This window comes from Corella eumyota, chromosome 2 (genome assembly GCF_963082875.1).
Source record: "Corella eumyota chromosome 2, kaCorEumy4.1, whole genome shotgun sequence".
Classification (NCBI taxonomy): domain Eukaryota; kingdom Metazoa; phylum Chordata; class Ascidiacea; order Phlebobranchia; family Corellidae; genus Corella; species Corella eumyota.
Genome location: NC_137491.1, coordinates 7,785,621 through 7,806,516, shown reverse-complemented (window position 1 = coordinate 7,806,516; position 20,896 = coordinate 7,785,621). Strand labels below are relative to the sequence as shown.

The window sequence follows — 20,896 nt, the reverse complement described above, 5'->3', positions numbered from 1 at the left end:
TAGCTTCTTTGTAAACTTCTGTTTAATTATTAATGACCTAGGAACACCTAGGCGTTTAACCATATTGATAAATGTTACAGTTGTTTTTAAACACTGAACCTCGTTCAACATTTCAAAATAAATTAACTTGATATTTTTAGTTATCTAGACAAAACACTAACATATTATTTTTCCTGTTTAAATTATTCATTCTTTAATTTTATTTAGTTATATAGTAATTTATTATATTAACAAACTTATTTTCTATAATACTAAAGAAAGTAGTTAAACAACAAATTAAATTTTTTTTTTTTTTATTTCTTGTTTTGCGTGAGTATTATATACAATTAATCACATGAAAAGTGTTACCAACTTTTTTACATGGAATATAATCGAAATAAAATAATGTGACATCAAGGATAAAATACAAACGCAAAATTACAATCAAAATATTTACTTTTTATAAACCATTCGTTAACATTTTATAACGTTCATTTAATACGTCTCCACTGCTTTTAAATACAAAGTAAATATAAAAACCCTTATAATACCTTAAAGTTTACAGAAAGAAATGTACAAGAAATCAGAAGTTTCTTTTTAGCTATGTAACAAATATTGTAGCTTTGTACTAACAGTTAAAAATCAAAAAATCAATTTATTATGTAATTAATCTAAAGAAAAGTAGAATAATGAAAAATGGAACTTTTTAGATTTAAAGAAAATTTTATCTAGAAAAGAAAAAAAAAAGTGTTTTTTTTTTAAGTTTTCTTGCGAATATAAAGCTTTTACAAACAAATGCAATGCACTTTTATTCAAGTCTTTCAACGAGATTTCCCGGTCATTCTGCTTAGAAGAGTTTCTCTCGTCTCGCGAACCTCTTTTTCTAACTTAACAATTTGAGCCCTCATCGCTTCATTGTCTTCATTTAAGAACAATAGTCTGTTTTCAGCCTCGCTGCGAACTGTCTTCTTCTTCTTTCGAGATTCGCGACAAGACTCATTGTTTCGGGCTCTCTTTCTCTTATACCGAGAAGTTTGAGGAACATCTCCGACTTTATTTATAGAAGAAGCAATTGTTGTTTCTTCCTTCGTGAGGTCCACAATAATGGAGGTTGGAGAAGTCTTTGTTCGAGATGTGGAGGGCTTCTGTGCCAGAGGTTTCTTCGGAGACTTGCGAGGCGATGATGTAAGAAGATGAGGAAGGATGACTGGAGTAGAGGAAGGTTGAAATTGAGGAGCCAAGACTTTTTGTGGAGCAGAATAATCATGCTCGCTTCCAATAAATTTAGCCAGCTCTGTTGTGCTCTATAACAAAATACATATTTAAGATTACAAAACAACTTCATAAAAAAATAAATTATTTAAAATGTAAAGATTAAATACTTACAGGTCTTGGTTTAGAAGGTTTGGGTAAAGGTTGTTGTATTTCGTCCAACATTTGTGTGATGTCAATAGCATCTAGGCTGGTTATTTCATCAGTTGTCGATGTTGAAGTTGTTTGTGTGTTATCACAAGATGTAACAGCATAAACATAGTTGTTGTTTTTGTTGTTCGAGTTCACATCTAAATAATATAATAAAATTATAAATACTTGTATTAAGACAATTAAAGAGAAAACTAAATAACAGAATTTAATTAATTTGTTTAATTCAAATTACCTTTATTATCTTCTGTTGGTATGACGTTAATGGATTTGAGAAATTCCTCAACATCCATCTCTCCATTAGTAGTGTTGTCGGCAGAAAATGCTCTGATGCGAGAATTACCATCATCAAATAATTCATTTTCTTTGCAGAATACCCCAACAAAACCTGAAGTACAACGCTGTCTGGCTGGTGCAGAGCTGGGTGTAATGTAGTTCTCAAATGGGGAAGGAATAATTTCGTCTTCAGCATAAGTTGAACTTTCTGGGGTCAAGGGGTAATTGGAAGTGTTTGGGGCAAAACTCCCTAGCTCGATTCCTCCCAAGACCTCCAGTGCCATACTGAGAGAAGTTTGTCTTCCAATATCATGTTTTGTCGCAACTGGTTGTTGGACCAATATATCTTCTATGTTATTGTTTGGGGTAAAAGGGGATGGCATATGGGGTGATAAAATCCCACTGTCGAGTTCGCTGTATGGGGAGTTTGCCCATGATAATGGGGAGGCACCCCATGAGCTGGAGGTTGAATACAATCTTGACCTCTGCTCATTATTAGCTAAGAAAGAGTCTGGATCAACTGTATTATGGCAAGTGCTTAAATCAGAGTAAGGAGAAGGCGTGTGTTCAATGTCAGTTGGCTGAAGGTCGTCATCTAAAAAAATAATTTAAGCAAAAATTTAAAAAAAATTTAAGTAAAAATTATAAAAAAAATTAAGTAAAAATCGACAAAAAAAATTCATTACCTGATAAACACTTAAAAGTTTGGGAGAGATCCATAAATCCTTCCATAGTGTCTTCCCCGTTTAAGGGGCTGAGGGGGTTTGTCCCCCCTAGAACATTGTTGTTCGCTTGATTTGTCTGCATATTGCAAGGTAGATACATAAAGGGATCCTGAAGTAACCATTCTAAAAATATTAAAGAATTTGATTAAATTTCAAATTAAACAATAATTAAAAATATAAAGTAATAAAAATAAAGTAACAAATAAAATACAACAAAGTAAAACTTTTTAGATATTAGATATAATAATAAAACACAGATATGTTTACCTTAAAAACAAAAATAATTTCGTTTATGTTTTATAAAAACTACCAACAATACAAAGTATTTTATGTATTGAGCAACACAAAAATACCATTTGTGTGGTTGCTCATTGGTTGTTGATAAAGCATTGTCCTGCTTCGAAAAGTACGTGGAGTAGCTTTGGTGCAACAACTGCTCATACGAAAATAATCGTTTGAGATATGAAAACGTGCGCTACTTCTATTTATACTACCCAGTCACGCTAGGTCGCGTCTCTCGCTTTTTATTTTTTTCCTATTTAGTCTCTCGGGACGGACAGGCCCGATCCGGCCTAAATTTTTGGGCAGGCAAACAACATTACATGTTGGTCACAAGACATGCCTGCGTCATTACCTACACGGGGTTCAAAATGACGATTTTGACATTCCGGATCACGCCGGTATTTTCAAGTTCGGAAAGTACCGACGGGAAACTTATTTAAAATGGTTTTTCGCAATCGTCGTTACCCAACAATAACGTTAAAGATAAATTTGAGTCCTATTATGGTTAAACGCAAGGTTAAATTTACAATTTATAGAAAGTAATCTGGTTTAAACCGCTTCAAACTAGATCAAAACTTATTAATTTTCGAAAAAATTAAGTACAACATCTTACAAACTAAACACCGTAACAAATAAACAAGTTACATAAGAATGTTAACACCCGAATAAAATTTGATAACAATTCATTATTTTCATTACAGCATCACATCTTATTTTTTTAAGGAAGGTGTTTGTTCCAAAAAAAAATAAGTCACTTTGTTTCTCATAACTCATAAGGGAGGCGTTTACATTTAGGTAACGCCTCTTTAGCGAACGATATTGGGCGACCAATCAAACAAGAGAGATCCGGTATTGCCGGCTTACAAGTTGCGCCATGACGACAGAAAATTGCGCAATAAACCCGCGTTGATTGGCTAAAAGTTAAAACTTTTAAGGAATACGCAGAATAAACCTAATTCGTGGTTTTAGCGTGGACTTATGTTACTATAATTAGAAAAAAATATTGAGAAAGATTTTAAGTTCGTGTAACGAAACTATATTAAAAGATTTTTTTCTTAATGCGCCGTCTCGAAATTATTGACGTATGAATTAAAATTTTTTGGAATGGCCTCAATATTTTTATTAAAGAAACACGCAATGACGGCGCGCCTACAAAATATGCAAGTCACGCTGTTTACCGAACCCAGCTAGTACAACAAAAACACCACAAAAATCTGCCAACAAATTAGCAATTTTACGACCACGAGGCTCAATATACCAAAAATAATCTAAAGAATGAGAAAATCTGTAAAAACATATATTTAACGAACCTGAATTATTTTGCCTTTCGGCTAACTGTTTTGGAGAAACTAACGAAAGCCTAGGCGAAGCCTAAGCAGTACAATGCATCATGTCTGTTTGATTAAAATGTAAGTTTCTTGAAATGTGTGTATAGACCTTTTTTTGCTTCTTAGTATAAGTTAAATTTCTTTGATTTTGCCAAATTCCCATTGAATTCGAAGACCAAATTGTTCTTTGATTTGTATTAGTAATAGTTTTTCTTAAATTTTGGCTGGTTGTAATGGGAATTGTGGTTGGTAAAATATTTAAATTGCCTTCAAACATTGAAAAGTATAGCTTTCCTGAAAACTTTGGTAGTTTCAACTTTTGTTGAGCTGTCAATTGGTTTTTAAACGTTTTATTTACTTTAGTGTAAACAATCAATTAATCGTAATAACTTTGTCTGTAAGATTCAAAATATAAATATAAAAAATATGCTAATTTTTAACTTCAAAAATCTAATTCTACAAAACTGAAGGTTAAAAAGCTAGTGGTTTACTAGTAGTCGACAAAGATACCTTTGAGAACTCTCTTTTGTCGCTACATATTCTCGTAGCCTTACTGAATAACAACTCGCTCTCTTTAAATATCGTTAACATTTTCTTTCTCCTACATCTCTCTTTAAAATTGAACCAACTGAATAAATGAATTTTTCTACCTATAAAATGTAGTTTAAATACCAAACAGAGACAAGGTCTAAAGTCTGACATCACAATTTAACGACGGCCAATCGCTAGCACGAGAATCGCCAAAACGACTGATGCAATACGACGTAAATGATGACGTCACGAAAGTCACGAGACACAGCGTAAAAGCGATTTCCGCGCATTTGTTGAAAGCAATAACCAAAATTAACCAAATTCGCTGCAATTGATGCAAAAAACTAATACTAATATAATAAAAAAATGAAATGCGAAAAAAAAGTATTACGCAACATTACTACGCCCAGACACCAATTTGTCGAAACCCATACAACTCTAGGTCCTACTATAATTTAATAAGAACACAGTCTGACGACTTAGTTTCCGTTGAAATACCATAGTTTTAGGTTTTTAATTTAGGTATATTATACAAAACACAAAGAAATTATATTATAAAATGTATGGCCATTTTTTTTGAGATTATAATATAAAATGTATGGCCATTCTAATCATGCTTTTCCTCAAACTTACCTGAATTGGTATTGAAATTGTTATAGGGCATAATTAGGGTTTATACCTGAATATTTTTTAGTAGATGTAGATTCGTTAAATGAAATGATTTCGGGCGATGAATTCGACCAAGAACAAATTTCGATTTCTGGAAAATGGTTCGACTATATTAACAGTTTCTTTAGAACTTTTAAGTTAGCCAGTAGTATTAAATAATGTACATTTACACTTGACACAACTTATAAAAGTAAAAAATTATAAACTTTAAACTTACCACTGATCTTTAAAGGTGTGATTTTTCTTTTTAATTCACACTCTTTTCCAAAATTTATTTCTGGAAATCACTTTTTAAGTTTCCCGAAGGTAGCAAGGTTTTTAGTGATACCAAAGACTATGGTATCACTTATAAGCAATTAAAATGTGTCAAACCGTTTGTTTTGCGACCGAAGTCGAAAAGAAAATAGGTTTAAATAAGCCAACGTTCGTTAAATAAAACTACTTAATGTTGTAACGTAACTAAAACTTTGATAATAATTGTAAATGCCGGTCCTGACCTGCTGTGAGTTTTAAGCCTAAATTTCAGCGGATTGCGCAATGTTTACCAAGGGAAAGTCCCATCCTATATATAACTTGTTTGTCGCATCGAGCATTGTGATTGGTTAATAAGCTAGGGGTGTCGTCATCTCTACGACATAGTTTACGTTAGATGGAAGTATATTTTGCTTACGTTTATCCTAAATAAGGAATTTTTTTTACCTTGTAATATTCGTTAAACCTATGTTAAACCCAATGGTTAATGCATACAAAGGTCTAATTTTTAGAATACATTTTAAGTAAAGCTAAATATGATTTTATTTCAATACAATTTTAACCAACACTTAAAAGTACGTTAAATTATATTAGAGCACAGAAGCTAAGGCTAAAAAGATACATTAACAGCAGTGACAAAATTTGTACAGACAGAAAACAATAAAACATGACTTTGTACAATTCAATACAACATTGGTATAATACCCAATAAAATATAATTTAAATGAAAGGACTTGGCCCATAGAAAAAAATTAACTACATAGCTTTAAAGTAACCCATGGTGATAATTTAAACACTTGGTACTATGGCAGAAAAAAAGTAAACAAATATACACATTAATTAATTAAAACCAAGTGCAACTCTAATGTTGTGTTTCAATTCATATCATCAGGTTTGGGCCAAAGAAATGAGAAATTAAACATAAAAACTAAAATGAATATTTTTAGACTTGAGTTGTGGACAGAGGCTCGAAATCTTCTTTTCCCCTGAAATTGACTCTAGTTTTTCTTAAAGGTTTAACTGGGGTGTTGACCTGATTATCATTGGACAAATGATTCCATCTTAGGCGAGATGAAATCACAGACCCTGCAGAAGATCTACTTTCTTCACTTATTACACTTTCCTGTAAAATTGAAAACATTAAACTTTGATAAATATTGTAAAAATTAAACATGTTTTTAATGCCCTAAAACACACAAAAATCCCTTACCTGGCTACTTTCACCACCCATGTATTCACTTGCTAAAGTGACAGTTTCAGAAGATTGGTCACTATAAAATAAAACAAATAAGAATAAAGGTTTTATTAAATATTTCTAAAAAAAATATTCTGTTATACTTACTCAAAAAAGGTCCCTCCGGTTGTTGTTGTCCAATGACTTGTATCTGATGACAAAGAATCACACGAAGCCGACAATCCTCGACTGTTCTTTAAGTTTGAAACATCGGCAAAAGCAGCAGATCTTTTTACCACTGGCGAAGCAAGAGAATCCATCGAACCAGATAATTTAGCATAATGTCGTTTGTTACCACTAAAAAATATATAGTGACTGTGTAATTGAGCAGAACATATACACTTTAATGTAAATAACACATTTTATTAATAAGAATTAAACAAAGTAAAGTAGGCTAACTTGAATAATTGAATTTTGTAAATAATCAATCAAACACTAACCTAAGTTTAGTCAAATTCATGTTTCCCTTACAACAAAACACCGACATTTTTCCCAGTTCACAGGAACTTAAATAAATTGCTCCTTCTGTTATTGCAGGACCCAAATATCTTGCACTTAAAAAACAAAAGTTTTATTTATATTTACTTAAAAATAATGCTGATACCCGGTAAAAGAAAAGCAAGAAGTAAAGTAAAAACTAAATAGTAAAGAAAAAGTTATTAAATCATTAATATTATGTTTTACTTCAACTAGGTATATTATTTACCTAGGAAAAGATAAGAAAGAGTGGTCAGTTGCAGAAAGTTCTGCACTTTGAGTTTTTCTTGAATCAAGTTTAATAATTTCAACAGAGTTGAACTGAATAACTACCAAGTAGGGATCGCGATATTCTGTAAAAAAAATTTGGCTGTTTAGTTCGTCCAATTTGTTTTTGTTAGAAAACTAAAAAAAATTGTTTTTTACCAAATGACAATGGCATTCTTGACCATGTGATCTGCCCACCTCTGGTTTGTCGACCAAACCCATCAACAAAAAGTCCAAACTCTGAAAATTAAAAATAAATAAATATGAAAAGTTATATATATAAAAAATTAAATTTAAATTTTTTTTTATATTGTTTATTTACCATGAAAACAAAGAAGAAATTCCTGTTTTCCGTTTGTATCATTTATTTTAAGAACAGAAACTGGGAAAATGTTTCCATCCTTTATTTCCCTTTTTAAAATACTCTTCTCAATATTCAAGAATTCTAGAAGGAAACAAAAAATTATCCTTATGAAATAAAAATAGACAAAACATAAACATTTAACTTAATTTTTTTTTATCTCACCATCCACTTTGTAGTCAGTAAGATCTACTTCATAGAAATTATTTGTTCCAAAAATAACACTGCAAGCTGTAAATACCATGCAAGTACATGGTTCTGATGTGCCTATCTCCTATAAAAACAATTTTTAAAGTAAAAAATAATTTAAAACTAAAATTTTTATTGATTTTGCAAATGAGAAACAAAACTTTAAAAACTATTGTTAGTAGATTATTAATATATCTTACCTTTTGTTTTATGAATTTGTTAAGTTTGTTGTTGTACTTGAAAATAGTAAGAGAAGTAGCTGAAGCTGCAGCAATGTAACAAAGACCTTCAGCACGACCCTGCGCGAACAAATGACAACCTTCCATGTTGTCAATAACTTGAACATTTACCTTGTTCGTTTCAAGCTGAAATAGGGAAAAAAATTGTAAAAAAATAATAAAAGAAAAAGCGTATAAAACATTTTTTTTTAACTGTTAGCGAAGAATTTAAATACAATTTTGGGCTTCAGAAATTAATAATTATATTCAATGTGGTTATTATATAATAATATAAGGCCAAACTGAACAATAAGATATATATAAAAAGGATGATTATTTAGAACTAGTAACTTAACACAAAAAAAACAAATATAAATAAAAAAGTAATTTTTATTAATTCATGAACTCGAGTAAGTTGACCTAAATTTGAATTTCTTGGGCATTTAAAAAGAATAAAAATTACAAAAAAGTTATACCTTCGATATATCAAAAGTAATAAGTCGATGTTTACTTCCTTCTATTGCAACAACATGAGATTTATCCAGAGTTTCCATTTGATAAATATCAGAGACACCATTTACTTTTGTTATATTTGCTCGAGTTGAAATATTTTTCGTGCTCGGGGAAAGTTGAAACAATCCCTCATCACAACCAAACAATATTTTCTAAACAAAATTTTTAAGATAAAAAATTAATTCTAAAATTTTAAAGAAATAAAAGTTGATTATTTACAAAAAAATCGAATAATAACAGAAACACAAACCTTGTCAGAGACTGGCACAGAGCAATTTATTTCCAATTTTTCGTCACCCAACAAAGCAAGGATCTCATTTCCAAATATTTTCTAAAAAAAAATATATATATTATACAAAATTGCATTTTAATAAAATCCAAGTGTCACTGTTATTAAACCAATATCACCATACAATTAACTGTCTCGAATGTTACTTACTGGATTAGATGTGACATTTTTAGCTTCATTATGTTTTGAAGCAATATTTTCCAACTGTTCAACCCACTTATGTTTCTCAGCAAACCCAGCAGCAAGAAAATAAACCGACCTGGCTGGCCAACATGAGTTCCCTGATCCTGTTTGGATTTTAAACACGTAAGGGACATCTGCAAATAAAAATTTTAAAGATTTTAAATTTAATACGATAATAAGATAGTCAAGCCAACTTTTGCATTTCTTTTATAAAATACAGAATTTTATCAACACATTTTTAAGGTTTAACAAATGTTAAAAGTAGGGTTCTATTTTTTTTTAATAAACAAATTTTGCAACAAAAATTTTTAAACACCTCAACTTTATTGTGAGCGACTTGTGTGGGCCTTTAATATTAAATACTGATTAAAAATCTTGACAATTTATATACAAACCGTGCTTGGCTGTGCTTGGAATCTCCAATTGTCTTATATCAGTGTGAATATAAGCAGCTTGGGTAAGATCAATCATGTCGTCTTTTACACTAGATTTTGTTGGTGATTTTGCATTTTTGGGTGATATACGAACATGGTTTGCAGTAATACGGACCATCCTTGGTACCCAAATATCATCACCACATAAAACTACAAATAAAAATTTTAAAAAAAAAATGTTAGTAGGTATAAGCAATTTTTGAAGCTAAGTTTTAAAAGGTCGCCTCACCCTTTAAATATCCATGGATAACATCAGAATTTCCTCCTCTTAAAACACAAGAAATTGGGGAGAGATTTGAGGACTTTGTACCATCTTTAAACTTCTCAAATAAACCTCCTAAAAAACAACAGAATAATTTAATCTAAAAAAGTAGGAAAGGTTACCAGCTTCAAAAAATTAAATTTCGGACATGAAATAAATTCTGACCTGGGAGTCCGCATGTGTTGGTGACACTGTGTTGACATTTAGTGTGACACACCACAGCACACTCCGAACACTTGAGGGCACTGTGTCCAAAGTGGATCACAGCAAGACACACTGAACACCGAGTTCCACGATTACACAACCAAGATGACAACCTAAAAAATAAGAAATTTTGTTGATTCCAAAATAATTGCAATAATTTACAAACCCATTTCAAAAAATTTGTGTTATTCCATCAAAAACACAAGCCCTAATAACACAAACTTACCTGTGTGGTATGTTATGGTGCATCCTATGTTTGGACCTCAGTTTGGCTTGTTTGCTAGGAGATAAAGTGTTGGGAGTTGACACGGCAGGTGATTTAACTATTGCACTTATTGCTGCAATTGAACCTGGACTTAATGGGGTCGGGTCACTTCCCATCTTGTGTTTGAGCCTTTTTACTGAAAAATAAATAAGAATAAACATTATAAAACTGTTTATATGAATATAGAAATCAACTCATGAAAAAATATTTCCAAAAGATGAAGTAAATCACAAACAATAAAGATTACCAATTTTGTGAATTTTTGGAGATTTGATAACATAAATAGAAAATCAATGTCACTCTAAATTGTCTCTACAGAATTATAAGCATTACCCAATAATCTAAAGTTTAAAATACCTTTAGTGTTTGTTTGTTGAAGTTCAGTTCGAAACATGTTAACTTGTTGTTGTAACCTCACATTTGCTGATTTCTCTTCATCAAGCAAATCACAAAGTTCACGATATTGCAATGGTGCTTGATATATTTTCACCTTTTTCTGGTAATTAAAAAAAATTAAAATAATTGTCTTTTATTAAATTTCGGTATAACAATATATAATTATACAAAAACATGTTTTTGTTGATTTAACTAATGGTGCTTGATAATTTTCACCTTTTTCTGGTAATTTAACAAAAAAAGTTAAAACTACTGTTTGTTTTTTGTTAATTTAATTTTACAAAATAAAATATGATTTTACCTTGTTTTTCTTTTTGTCATGGGGCTCTAAATCTTCAACTCTAGCTTGTAAAAAGTCAATTAATTTAAGTTGCTGGGCTCCAGTACAATTCAACTTAATCAATTCATGAGATTTTTCAAGCTAAAAGAATATGAGTGAATAAAATACACCATTATATAAGCCTATGGTAAAAATTAAACAAACTTCAAAGAAAGTTTTGGTTAAAAAAAGACACACAGCACAACAGCAAAAAAAAATTTGGTGCAAAAGGTTTTTGTAATTTTTTTTTAGCAAAGATTTACCTTTTCTGTTTCCATCTGATTTAATAATTTTGTTTTTTCCTGTTCAATTGCATCACAACGATCCATTTCACCTTGCAAATTCTCTTCAGCATGAGATAAACTTTGCTGCAAGACAACAACCTCGGTTTTAATGCGAGAATAATCACTGTCCGTGCGCTGATGAGACTCCTTTTCTAAGTTCAATTTTCTTTGAACTGATGCTGCATTAAGTTCAAGCATTTTGTAGCGACGTTCTAAATCCCTATGCTGCAAAATTCGAATGAATTTAAATAAAAAATCAATTATTAGCAACATTATATAAACCTAACATCGGCATACAATTTTTAATTAAAGACACAATATTTTCTAACTAACATATAAAACATTAAATTTTATCATATAAAATGTTTTAAATAGATTATAAAAGTAACAAAGTTAAATTAATTAGCAATCTTTTACCTGTTCTTCAAGTTCATGTGCCTCATTCATTTCAGTTCTGAGTTGAATTTTCATTTCAGTAATTTGATCATTACTTGTTTGGTCTAACTCTGACAATTCAGCCTTTAATTGATGTTGGAGAGATTTTAACTCAAATTCCAGTTGAGAAACATTTTTGAGGGCCTCATCTCTAAAAATTTTTAATGTAATACATTTTTACATGAAATATAAACAGAAAATTATTATAAAACTTTTCCTAAGTGGAATATAAATACCTAAATTTTTATATTTTTAAGGAAATATAAACAGAAAATTATTATAAAACTTTTCTTAAGTGGAACATAAATACTTAAATTTTTATATTTTTAAGGAAATATTATACCTATCAATACTGATAATATTTTGCTTCTCGATTAAATTATTGTTTAAATCTTCAAGCTCTTCTGCTTGATTTTCCAAGGTCATGCAACATTCCTTTAACATTTCTATTGTCTAAATTAAAAATTAGTTTTTGTAAAATTAAAATTTTTCTCTTTTTTCTTTTCAGAAAAATTTATGAAATTAAAGAGCACATGTTTTCCTGATTAACTAATTTGGTCATAATGCAATAAGTCATAAATTAAGGCATTGTTTTTCTTTTTTTTCACAAAATATCTGTAAAAATTACCTTTTCTAAACCGAAGATTTTGGAGGCTTGGACTTCATTTAAATCTTTATTTTCTTTAAATTTTTGGTTTAAATCTCTTAAATCTTTACCCAATCTATCTTTTTCTTTGCTTATCCTTGCATTGGTTGACTTTAAATAAAAAACAAAACCATTTTACAAACATTACATTCACATTACTGACAATTTTAAACAAACTCATGAAAAAAATTATTGTCATTTTTAATTTTTCCAATTTAATAATACTTACTTTCATTTCCGAAAATTTAACATCATATTCTTTAATTTGTGTTTGCATGGATTGGATTACAGAACATTCATTTTCCATTTCATCAAATCTATCCATTAAAATCTGTTTTTCACTCTAAAAAAATAATTCATTTGTTTTAAACTTTTCAACTAAGAAATAGGAAAAAATTTAACTTGATACAAATGAAAAAATTTATATACACTTAATTTTGGTTTAAAATTTACTTGTAGTTCGGAGCATTCAGATTTTAAATTTTTTAAATCCCTTTTCATACTCTCATAATCGTGGCATTTTTCTTTAAGAGTATTAAGCTCAGATATTAGATTTCCTCGATCAGCCTATATGCATTATTAAAACATGTCACATTTACAGAAAAATTAGTAGTAGGTAAAAAAATAAAAAAATATATATACTTGAAGTTGTTTAACTTTTGGTTCAATTGAGCGATTTGTCAATGATTCACTTTCCAGTTGATTACATTTTTCCGAAAGGTGTTCAATTTCACTCTATGAATTTTGCATAAAATTTATGATTAGATTAATTAAATCACAATAAAAAAAGCTATGAATATATAATATAAAATAGACAAAAAACAGAAAAAATTTTAAAAAAAGCTCATGTTACCTGTAAATTAAGTTGATTCTTCTCATTCCTTGTCTTAATTTTAGTGATTTCTGATTGATACAAATCTTCTTTTTCTTCTAACATTGTTTTCAACTCATTTTCTGATTTCTTAGACTTAAAAAAATTAACAATTTTTTGTATAATTTCAATAAAATAATGTAAGAATAAGAAGTTATGCTAAAAAAGATCAAAGTTTAGGTATTCACCTTTTCATGAAATCTTTCTTTTTTTATTAAATTACACTTGGCTTCAGCTAAGTCACACTCAGCACTGGAAAGTTTTCGAGTCAACTCACTGATTTCATTCTTGAGTCGATTGCTTAACACCTCAAGTTTTTTTCTATCTCGCTCAACACTCATGAGATGAGTGGAGTTCTCAGTTGATTCGGTATTAAGTTCATTTTCAGCAGATCTTAACTAAAATAATATAAATAAAATTTTTAAATGTGAATTCTAAATTCTGTTTTACGATCAAATAAATACTACAAACTACCTTGACCAGTTCAGTTTTATTTCTCTTGCTCTCTATCTCCATTCTTCTAATTTGATCTTTCAAAGTTTGCACTTCGCTTTTTACCTCCAAACTTCCAACTTCAGACTAAATAAATTAGTTTTATTGTAAAATAACATTTACAAAAGGGTATAAGATTAAACATAAAAAAAGTTAATTTTCGAAAACATTTTTGGTTATTTTAAAATTCTTACATTGATAAGTTGTTCTTCTTTTTGTTTGTTTTCATTTTGAAGTCGTTCAATTTTTTCCTCTAAAGTTCGAACTTTGATTCGATAATTTGATGAGACAGAATCTATCTCTAACTCAGTGTGTGCCAACTTTGTTGATACCTAAATCAAAATGATTTACAAATATTGCATTGTGATTGATACTACAAACTTAAACAATACATCAAAGGGAAAAATAAGATATATACATGTAACATTTAAAAAATAAAGTTATTACTCCTAAGTAACATTGTATAAATCTAAAAAACAGTTAACATTTACTTTGTAAAGTTGTTCTTCCTTGTTTTGATTTTCTGCTTCCAGTTTCCTAACTTTTTCTTGAAAAGTTCCAAGTTCAGTTCTTTGTTGGGAACTTTGACTTTTTACGTTTAACTCATGACTGTCTAGCTCACCATTAATCTATCAGTAAAAAATATTTAAACTTAGAATGATTATGGATACAAGATACAATACCCCACAAAAAATCATTTTTTTAAAAACAATTATATATGTTTTACCCTGCATAATTCTTCATCTTTTACTTTTATTTGTTTCTCTAATCTTTTTATTCTGTCATCAGAGATTTTATTCTGATGTTTAATTTTCAAGTCAGCTGATGACGATTCATTTTCTAGCATATTCAACTTTGTGGTGACCTTGAAAAAATTAAAAGTTAGGGATAACAATCTTTTAAAAAAATGTTAAACTTAAGAAAACACAATTACTTCTGTTAACTGTTCTTCTTTGTCATAATTTTCTTGTCGTAACATCTTTATTCGGTCTTCCAAAGATTTAACTTGTTTGCTTTGACTTGAAGTTGAAATATTTAAATCTTGTTTTAAGTCTTTGGTTTGTTTGTTTAACTATAAACAATAGAATTCAAAAATACGTTTAAAAAAAGTTTTTTTTTAATACTTGTGGCCAATAAAATATTTATATCCAACCCTTTCAATTTCTTGTTCCTTTAACTTAACTTCTCGCTTGTAAAATTTCATTTCTTCTTCTACCTCGTTAAGTTGAAGTTTATATTTTGAGGAACCAAGATTATTCTTCTTTTCCGATCCAGCTAACTGGTTTGACAACTAAAAATTAAATTGTAAATTCTTATTTAAACTATGAATAAAAAGACATGTAAAAATATCAGTTTTAAATTAGATACACTTTTAAAAAAAACTACAATACTAAAATAAAAATGTGTTTAAATTTACTTACAAGGCACAATTTTCCATCTTTTTCAGAATTCTCTTTTCTTAATATTTCAACTTGATCTTCTAAAGATAAAACTTCAGCTCTGTATTTTGCTAGATTGTGATTATTTTCAGATTCAAGAATTGAACGCTGGCTAGTGTACTAAAAAATAAAGCCAGGTTAATAAGGCAGTAACAAAAGCATATAATTGGTCTGCTTGACTTAAAATCAAATGTACAATGTACATACTATGCCTTTAAACTATAGTGAATTATACAATTATAAATTTATAAAAAAATTCAAAGACTCACACTCTGAAGCTCGTCATTTTTGTTTTTGATTTCTCTTTCTAAACTTGTGATCTTTTCTTTAAAGTCCTTTTCCTGAGTTTTATGTTTCGACAATGACACTGATTGCTTATTCTCAATAGAGGATAACTTTGTTGTCAGCTAAAATTTGAAACAATATAAATTTAAAAATTATATAACTAATAATTGATGTAAAAAAAGTTTCTTATGGTCAATGCCAAATTATTTGTTTCATCTACTCTGTAAGTTTAGTCAAAATTTTTGTATATATATAAAAAAAAACCTTTTCCAATTCATTCGATTTAAGTTCCAATTCGGACCTAGTTGTTTTAAGTTGATCTTCTAAAATATGAGTTCTAACTCTAAACTTGGAAGAACTCATGTCACTATCATGTTTAAACTGATCTGAATTCTAAAATATGGCGTCAGGTTAATGTCAGATATTTGTAAAAAAATTGAGCACTAATTTACATTTTAAAAATACACTTACCTGTTTAATTCTTTCATCCTTCTCTTGGTTTTCTTTTTGTAACCTAGATATTAATTCTTGAAGTGTGTTTACCTGTTTTGTAACGTCATGTTTCATTTCTCTTTTGGACACAGCCAACTCCTAAAAAATCAACAAAATGTTGAGAAAGAAAATAAATAAAAAAGCTTATAGGTACCAAACACAAAATAAAAAAGCTTATAGGTACCAAACACAATTTAAGATAAACATTATTAAACCCCGAAAAAAAATCACCCTCTCATGCTTTTTCTCAAGTTGCTTAATTTGAGATTGAAGATTGTTAGAGTCGGCAGTTTGTTGTTTGTTGTTTTCTTCTGCTATTTTTAAACTCTGATCTGAGTTGTTAGCTCGTTGTTGCCACTGTTTGCACATTAGGTTTAAGTTTTCTATTTCTTCTTCGTGCTCCTCAGTTTGCATTTTCTTAACAATAAGGAAAAGTTTAATTTAAAATTGATATAAAAATAAACAATATATTATATATATATATAACATGATTAACCTAAAATATAAATTATGCTCTTTTGTTTTATATAAACTACCTTTTTTAAAACTATACTTACAAGCAAAAGTTCATGTTTTTTTCTTACATCGCTTAAAAGACTCATGGTCTGTGACTCACTTGCAGTATAACTTTTAAGCTAAAAAAAAAATTTATGAATTTAAACATAATAATAAATGAAAAATAATTAATAAGACAATGATGTCACCTACAAATCTTATTTACTGATTAAGTTTTTTTTTTATTTATTTTGGTTTTTCGCACATTGATAAAAGTAAATAATAAATATGATATACAATTAATATTACAACAATGCGACAGGAAAAAATGACAAAATCAATTTAATGATTTAAAAAATGCCAAAAGTAATAATGTTTACATAAAGATTTTAAGTATGTTATGGCATGGTCACCAAAAACAAAAAAGTTATTTAGTAATTACTTAAGTAACATAATTAAGCAAAATGAAAACCTGATTCTTTAGAGATTTGTTTTCTTCCAAATAAATATCAACTTTTTTTGCCAGAGCACTTTTTTCGTGATGTGCATCTTGGAGTTGTCTTTTTAGTTTTTCCATTTTTCTGTTTTTAGTTTTTCAGAAAACAGACAAACCTACAAGTCAAGCATCAAAATGCAAAATAGGCTACTGTCAGACTATGTCTACATGTAATACATATATCAATATGCTACTACCTAGTAGTAAACAAAACGTTAAGTCAGTATTTTATTTCAATTCTACAATGCATCTCATCAAAAAATAAACACCACAAACTGTCTTTAAACATCGCGCCGTTCTGCTTTAAAAAATGAATAATATACGACACGGATGAATAATCTTTTTTATTAATAAACTCTTAGTTTTTGTTATAAAAAAGGTGTGCGCAATATGTACAACTAATTAAAACATTACAAATAAAAATAAAAAAAATAAAAAAATAATTTTTATGAGCTACAGGTAATAAAGATACCTACATTTTTTTATTGTGATGTCACAACAACGGTAATAGCAAAAAGTTTATTTTCGTTAGAGCGTATTCATGTGATTACGACTTATTTTCCAGATTACTTGTAGCAAAAGGTTGCTGTGGTAATGTGAGGCCACTCACAATTAAACTGAAATTAAATAACCTTTCAACACACAAATATAGATAGTAATTTTTGTTTCTGCCTGTAACAATATTGCAAACAAAAATGAAAATTCGAACCGTATACAGCATTCGTTTTTTGTTAACTGCTAATTTCACGGTGATGTCTCTATTATGTTTTATTAAATTAATGTCACCCACTAACAACGCTCATCATCTAGCTGACTTTTCAATTAAACAACAGCAGAATCAAAATATAGAGATGGTGAATAAAGTAAAAACTTTAAAACAATCCTTACAAAATAAATACCCATTATCCTCGAACTTTATTGAAAGAAATTTTAACAAAGATTTACCAACCATTTATGCAATTACACCAACCTATGCGAGATGGACGCAAAAGGCCGATTTAACAAGGTTATCCCAAACATTGCTTCATGTGCCCAACTTTCATTGGATTATAGTGGAAGATTCTAAACAAAAAACAACATTGGTGACAAACTTTTTGAAAACTTGTGGAGTTAAATCCACACACCTAAATGCTTTGACTGACCCAGATTTTAAATTAAAACATTCAGATCCGAACTGGTTATTGCCAAGAGGTGTGGCTCAAAGAAATGCTGGACTTAAGTGGATTCGAGAAAATGTGAAGTCTAGTGAACAAGCTGTGCTTTATTTTCTTGATGACGATAACACATACTCTCTAAAAATATTTGAAGAAATGAGATTTACTAAGAAATTGTCTGCATGGCCTGTTGGTCTAAGTGGGGCTTTAAAATTTGAAGGACCCGGGGAATGCAAAAATGGTCAAGTTCTTAAGTGGTATACAGCATGGAAACCAGAAAGACCGTTTCCAATTGACATGGCTGGTTTTGCGATTAACTTGGAACTAATATTTAAATTTAACCAGCTATGGTTTTCTAACAGTGTGGGTAGAGGCTACCAGGAATCTTCATTTTTATCCGGATTGGGTCTTACTATTAAAGATGCAGAATCAAAAGCCAATGAATGTAATGAGGTGTTAGTATGGCATACTAGAACTGAAAAACCTCCAATGAAACAAGAGGAAAAGTTAATAAAACTTGGAAAACCTTCAAATCCAAACATTGAAGTTTGAAATCCAGAATCTCAACAGCTTTGTTGTTAATAATGGTGGCTACTATCCAAGATGAGAATTCTGAGGAACAATGTTGTTAAAAATTTACTTGTACACATGCTGTTTTACCAAATTATACATTATTTAAAAGTTGTTAATGTTATTTCTTTTTTTGTGTTTTAATTATAGTATTATATTATATCACAAAAAGTTTAAATTTTAAGAAAATTATTATTTTGTTTAATGATAACTGTGAATGTATAAACAAAATTGTACTTACATGTTTTAAAATTTTTAATAATTGCTTTAAAATATTATGAAACAATCTAATTTAGTGGAACATAAATTTATATTGGATAATAAAATATTTTCAAGTTTATAAAGTTTGTTAAATTTTGGAATTATTTGAAAAGTATATAAATGAAAAAGTAATTTTAAATACAACAATTAAACAAACACACAACAAACAACACATATAGTAATATTAAAAACATTCTACTTTTAATTAGTACAATAGGTTTTAAACAAAAAGTGTAAAAAAATATTTTTAATGTCTCTGGTTTGCTGACTGAAGTGTGGAAACGGAATCAAACCGGGTTAATCGCTGTTCCATGTCTTGAAGACGAAGATCTTTTAAGTGAAGAAGATGTTCAAGTCGCCGGATTTTAACTTGAAGGATCTAAATATGAATTCCATGTTCAATTGTTTCATATTATTATACGTCAAATACGAGGTTAGTATAATCCTTTGACTATGAAAGTATATTTTTAACTAAGTTTTATTTGACTTGCCTGTACAGTTTCTTGGGATGCCAGTAAAGCTTGTTCCTTTTCTTCCAATATAAGTCTGGTTTGAGAGTCCAATCCTCCCAATTTTAATTGGTCGAGAGGAATTGGATTTTTAACTGCATATTCAGTTGGTTGAGGTTGTGAATGAGGAGTATTTTCAATCTCCAGGTTAGTTTGAGCTAAATTAGAGTAAGAAAAAAAAATTTATTTGAGCCTTACATATTTAAATTTATTATATTAATCGTTTACTAACGTTTTTTCTCAGTTCTAGCATTGTAATAGGGCATACTCTCTGGAGTGTAACCAGTCTAAAAAAGGAATAAAAAATTAGAATATCATATCTGATTAGAGGAGTATTAATGTAAGAAAAAGAAAAGTTTTAAATGTGCTTTTTAACTTACAGTTGTTCCTTTCCTTAACTTAGCCTGGTATGCCTCAATTTTCTGCCACAAACCATACAAGAAAACTTCAATCACACCAGGTGAACACTCTGCCAGTTTTCTCATAACATCTTGTGGAATAGTGTAGTTCATTTTTGAAAGTATTTTTCTAAATTCAAGTTGAGTTATTTAACCCTTTTTATTTTGCTCTGCTTTTAATTTAAATGATAGCATTTTGCATTTAAATTTGGTGCCTAATGTTTAAATAGTTTTACCTGTTAAGTGTTCCCCAATTATTTAATTTTTGACCTATTGAACTTGCTGATACATAATTATGGATCTCCACTATTCGTGGAAAGAAATGCATCAGTATTTCAGCAACAAGAACTTTAATAAATAACACATTTAAACTTTTAGCAGCTTACAAACTAGGCTTTAAGAAAAATAGGCTATTATACCTTACCATGGCATTCTAAGTAATAAAAATTAACTGAGAAGACTACAATTTATACATTGTTGAAATAAATTCATATATTAATTTACTTACGACCATCACTAAAGTCCCGGTTTATATTTTTCTTTTTTCTTGATAAAGGAACTTGATCTATCCAAGCAAACAAAGCTTGTAATGCTTCTTCATCTAGCTCACCTTCATAAGATGACATCATTACCATGTAAAAATTAAAACGGCACAAAAAACAGGTATTCACATATATTTAAGGTCAATTTACATTAATAATTGATTACTAAAAATACAAAGGAAACAACCTAATAATGTATAGCTATATATTGTTACAATAATAAGTAGAAACAAACTTGGAGTTTTTACTTCAAACCTCAACAAAACCAACGGACTAAAATAGTAAATAATTTTTTATTTTTTTTAAAACGTGAACACATTTTACGATCCCGTTTAGACAGCATTATTCAGGCTTTTTAAGAGTAATTTATTACATTATAAATAAGGACATATAAGGCAGAAAATCTTTAAATTTGCACTTTATTAACGTAATATTAACTTATTTTAAAATCT

General features: G+C 29.1%; 4 protein-coding genes across 7 annotated transcripts; 1 reads left to right on the top strand and 3 right to left on the bottom strand.

Annotated features, from left to right (window-relative positions):
* Positions 1–276: 276 nt before the first annotated feature.
* Positions 277–5,711, bottom strand: LOC145742760 (uncharacterized). Of its 3 annotated transcripts, XM_082560550.1 has the most exons (6): positions 5,430–5,711; positions 5,223–5,303; positions 2,364–2,525; positions 1,637–2,272; positions 1,366–1,541; positions 277–1,283 (listed from the first exon to the last, which is right to left on the bottom strand). In XM_082560550.1, the coding sequence occupies exons 3-6, from the start codon at positions 2,500–2,502 to the stop codon at positions 801–803; spliced, it is 1,434 nt and encodes a 477-aa protein (XP_082416676.1). In that variant the 5' UTR covers positions 2,503–2,525; positions 5,223–5,303; positions 5,430–5,711; the 3' UTR covers positions 277–800. The 3 variants fall into 3 exon arrangements, with proteins under 3 accessions (XP_082416676.1, XP_082416677.1, XP_082416678.1); XM_082560551.1 differs by lacking the exons at positions 5,223–5,303; positions 5,430–5,711 and adding an exon at positions 3,995–5,166; XM_082560552.1 differs by lacking the exons at positions 5,223–5,303; positions 5,430–5,711 and adding an exon at positions 2,670–3,966.
* Positions 5,712–6,067: 356 nt separating this feature from the next.
* LOC145742043 (uncharacterized) lies at positions 6,068–17,144 on the bottom strand. 2 transcript variants are annotated; one of them, XM_082559784.1, is made up of 40 exons: positions 16,987–17,144; positions 16,577–16,654; positions 16,251–16,436; positions 15,999–16,118; positions 15,792–15,920; positions 15,512–15,649; positions 15,225–15,362; positions 14,957–15,094; positions 14,738–14,875; positions 14,531–14,668; positions 14,295–14,432; positions 13,998–14,135; positions 13,786–13,890; positions 13,500–13,709; positions 13,294–13,407; positions 13,083–13,175; positions 12,894–13,007; positions 12,670–12,783; positions 12,423–12,551; positions 12,138–12,247; positions 11,777–11,945; positions 11,339–11,584; positions 11,058–11,177; positions 10,718–10,856; positions 10,322–10,496; positions 10,057–10,208; positions 9,859–9,966; positions 9,591–9,779; positions 9,163–9,329; positions 8,974–9,054; positions 8,687–8,875; positions 8,193–8,357; positions 7,969–8,077; positions 7,765–7,887; positions 7,602–7,682; positions 7,405–7,528; positions 7,133–7,252; positions 6,807–6,995; positions 6,675–6,735; positions 6,068–6,587 (listed from the first exon to the last, which is right to left on the bottom strand). In XM_082559784.1, exons 1-40 carry the CDS (start codon positions 17,089–17,091, stop codon positions 6,408–6,410), a joined length of 5,460 nt encoding a protein of 1,819 aa, XP_082415910.1. In that variant the 5' UTR covers positions 17,092–17,144; the 3' UTR covers positions 6,068–6,407. The 2 variants fall into 2 exon arrangements, with proteins under 2 accessions (XP_082415910.1, XP_082415909.1); XM_082559783.1 differs by having other exon boundaries at positions 7,139–7,252.
* Positions 17,145–17,604: 460 nt separating this feature from the next.
* On the top strand, positions 17,605–19,034 carry LOC145743683 (galactosylgalactosylxylosylprotein 3-beta-glucuronosyltransferase I-like). The gene has a single exon (XM_082561717.1). The coding sequence runs from the start codon at positions 17,706–17,708 to the stop codon at positions 18,714–18,716; it is 1,011 nt and encodes a 336-aa protein (XP_082417843.1). The 5' UTR covers positions 17,605–17,705; the 3' UTR covers positions 18,717–19,034.
* Positions 19,026–20,617, bottom strand: LOC145743684 (sperm flagellar protein 1-like). The gene is made up of 6 exons (XM_082561718.1): positions 20,411–20,617; positions 20,139–20,250; positions 19,885–20,032; positions 19,737–19,791; positions 19,487–19,662; positions 19,026–19,374 (listed from the first exon to the last, which is right to left on the bottom strand). The coding sequence occupies exons 1-6, from the start codon at positions 20,535–20,537 to the stop codon at positions 19,243–19,245; spliced, it is 750 nt and encodes a 249-aa protein (XP_082417844.1). The 5' UTR covers positions 20,538–20,617; the 3' UTR covers positions 19,026–19,242.
* Between the last annotated feature and the right edge of the window lie 279 nt (positions 20,618–20,896).

Coding starts and splice junctions, on each gene's coding strand:
- LOC145742760 (XM_082560550.1), bottom strand. CDS start 2,502: ATGTATCTACCTTGCAATATGCAGACAAATCAAGCGAACAACAATGTT. Junction 2,273..2,363: donor AACTTTTAAGTGTTTATCAG/GTAATGAATTTT, acceptor TTATTTTTTTAG/ATGACGACCTTCAGCCAACT. Junction 1,284..1,365: donor AACCTTCTAAACCAAGACCT/GTAAGTATTTAA, acceptor ATTTTGTTATAG/AGCACAACAGAGCTGGCTAA.
- LOC145742043 (XM_082559784.1), bottom strand. CDS start 17,091: ATGGAAAAACTAAAAAGACAACTCCAAGATGCACATCACGAAAAAAGT. Junction 9,780..9,858: donor TATCCATGGATATTTAAAGG/GTGAGGCGACCT, acceptor TTTTATTTGTAG/TTTTATGTGGTGATGATATT. Junction 9,330..9,590: donor TCCAAGCACAGCCAAGCACG/GTTTGTATATAA, acceptor TTTTATTTGCAG/ATGTCCCTTACGTGTTTAAA.
- LOC145743683 (XM_082561717.1), top strand. CDS start 17,706: ATGAAAATTCGAACCGTATACAGCATTCGTTTTTTGTTAACTGCTAAT.
- LOC145743684 (XM_082561718.1), bottom strand. CDS start 20,537: ATGGTAATGATGTCATCTTATGAAGGTGAGCTAGATGAAGAAGCATTA. Junction 20,033..20,138: donor AATTGGGGAACACTTAACAG/GTAAAACTATTT, acceptor ACTTGAATTTAG/AAAAATACTTTCAAAAATGA. Junction 19,792..19,884: donor AGTTAAGGAAAGGAACAACT/GTAAGTTAAAAA, acceptor TTCCTTTTTTAG/ACTGGTTACACTCCAGAGAG.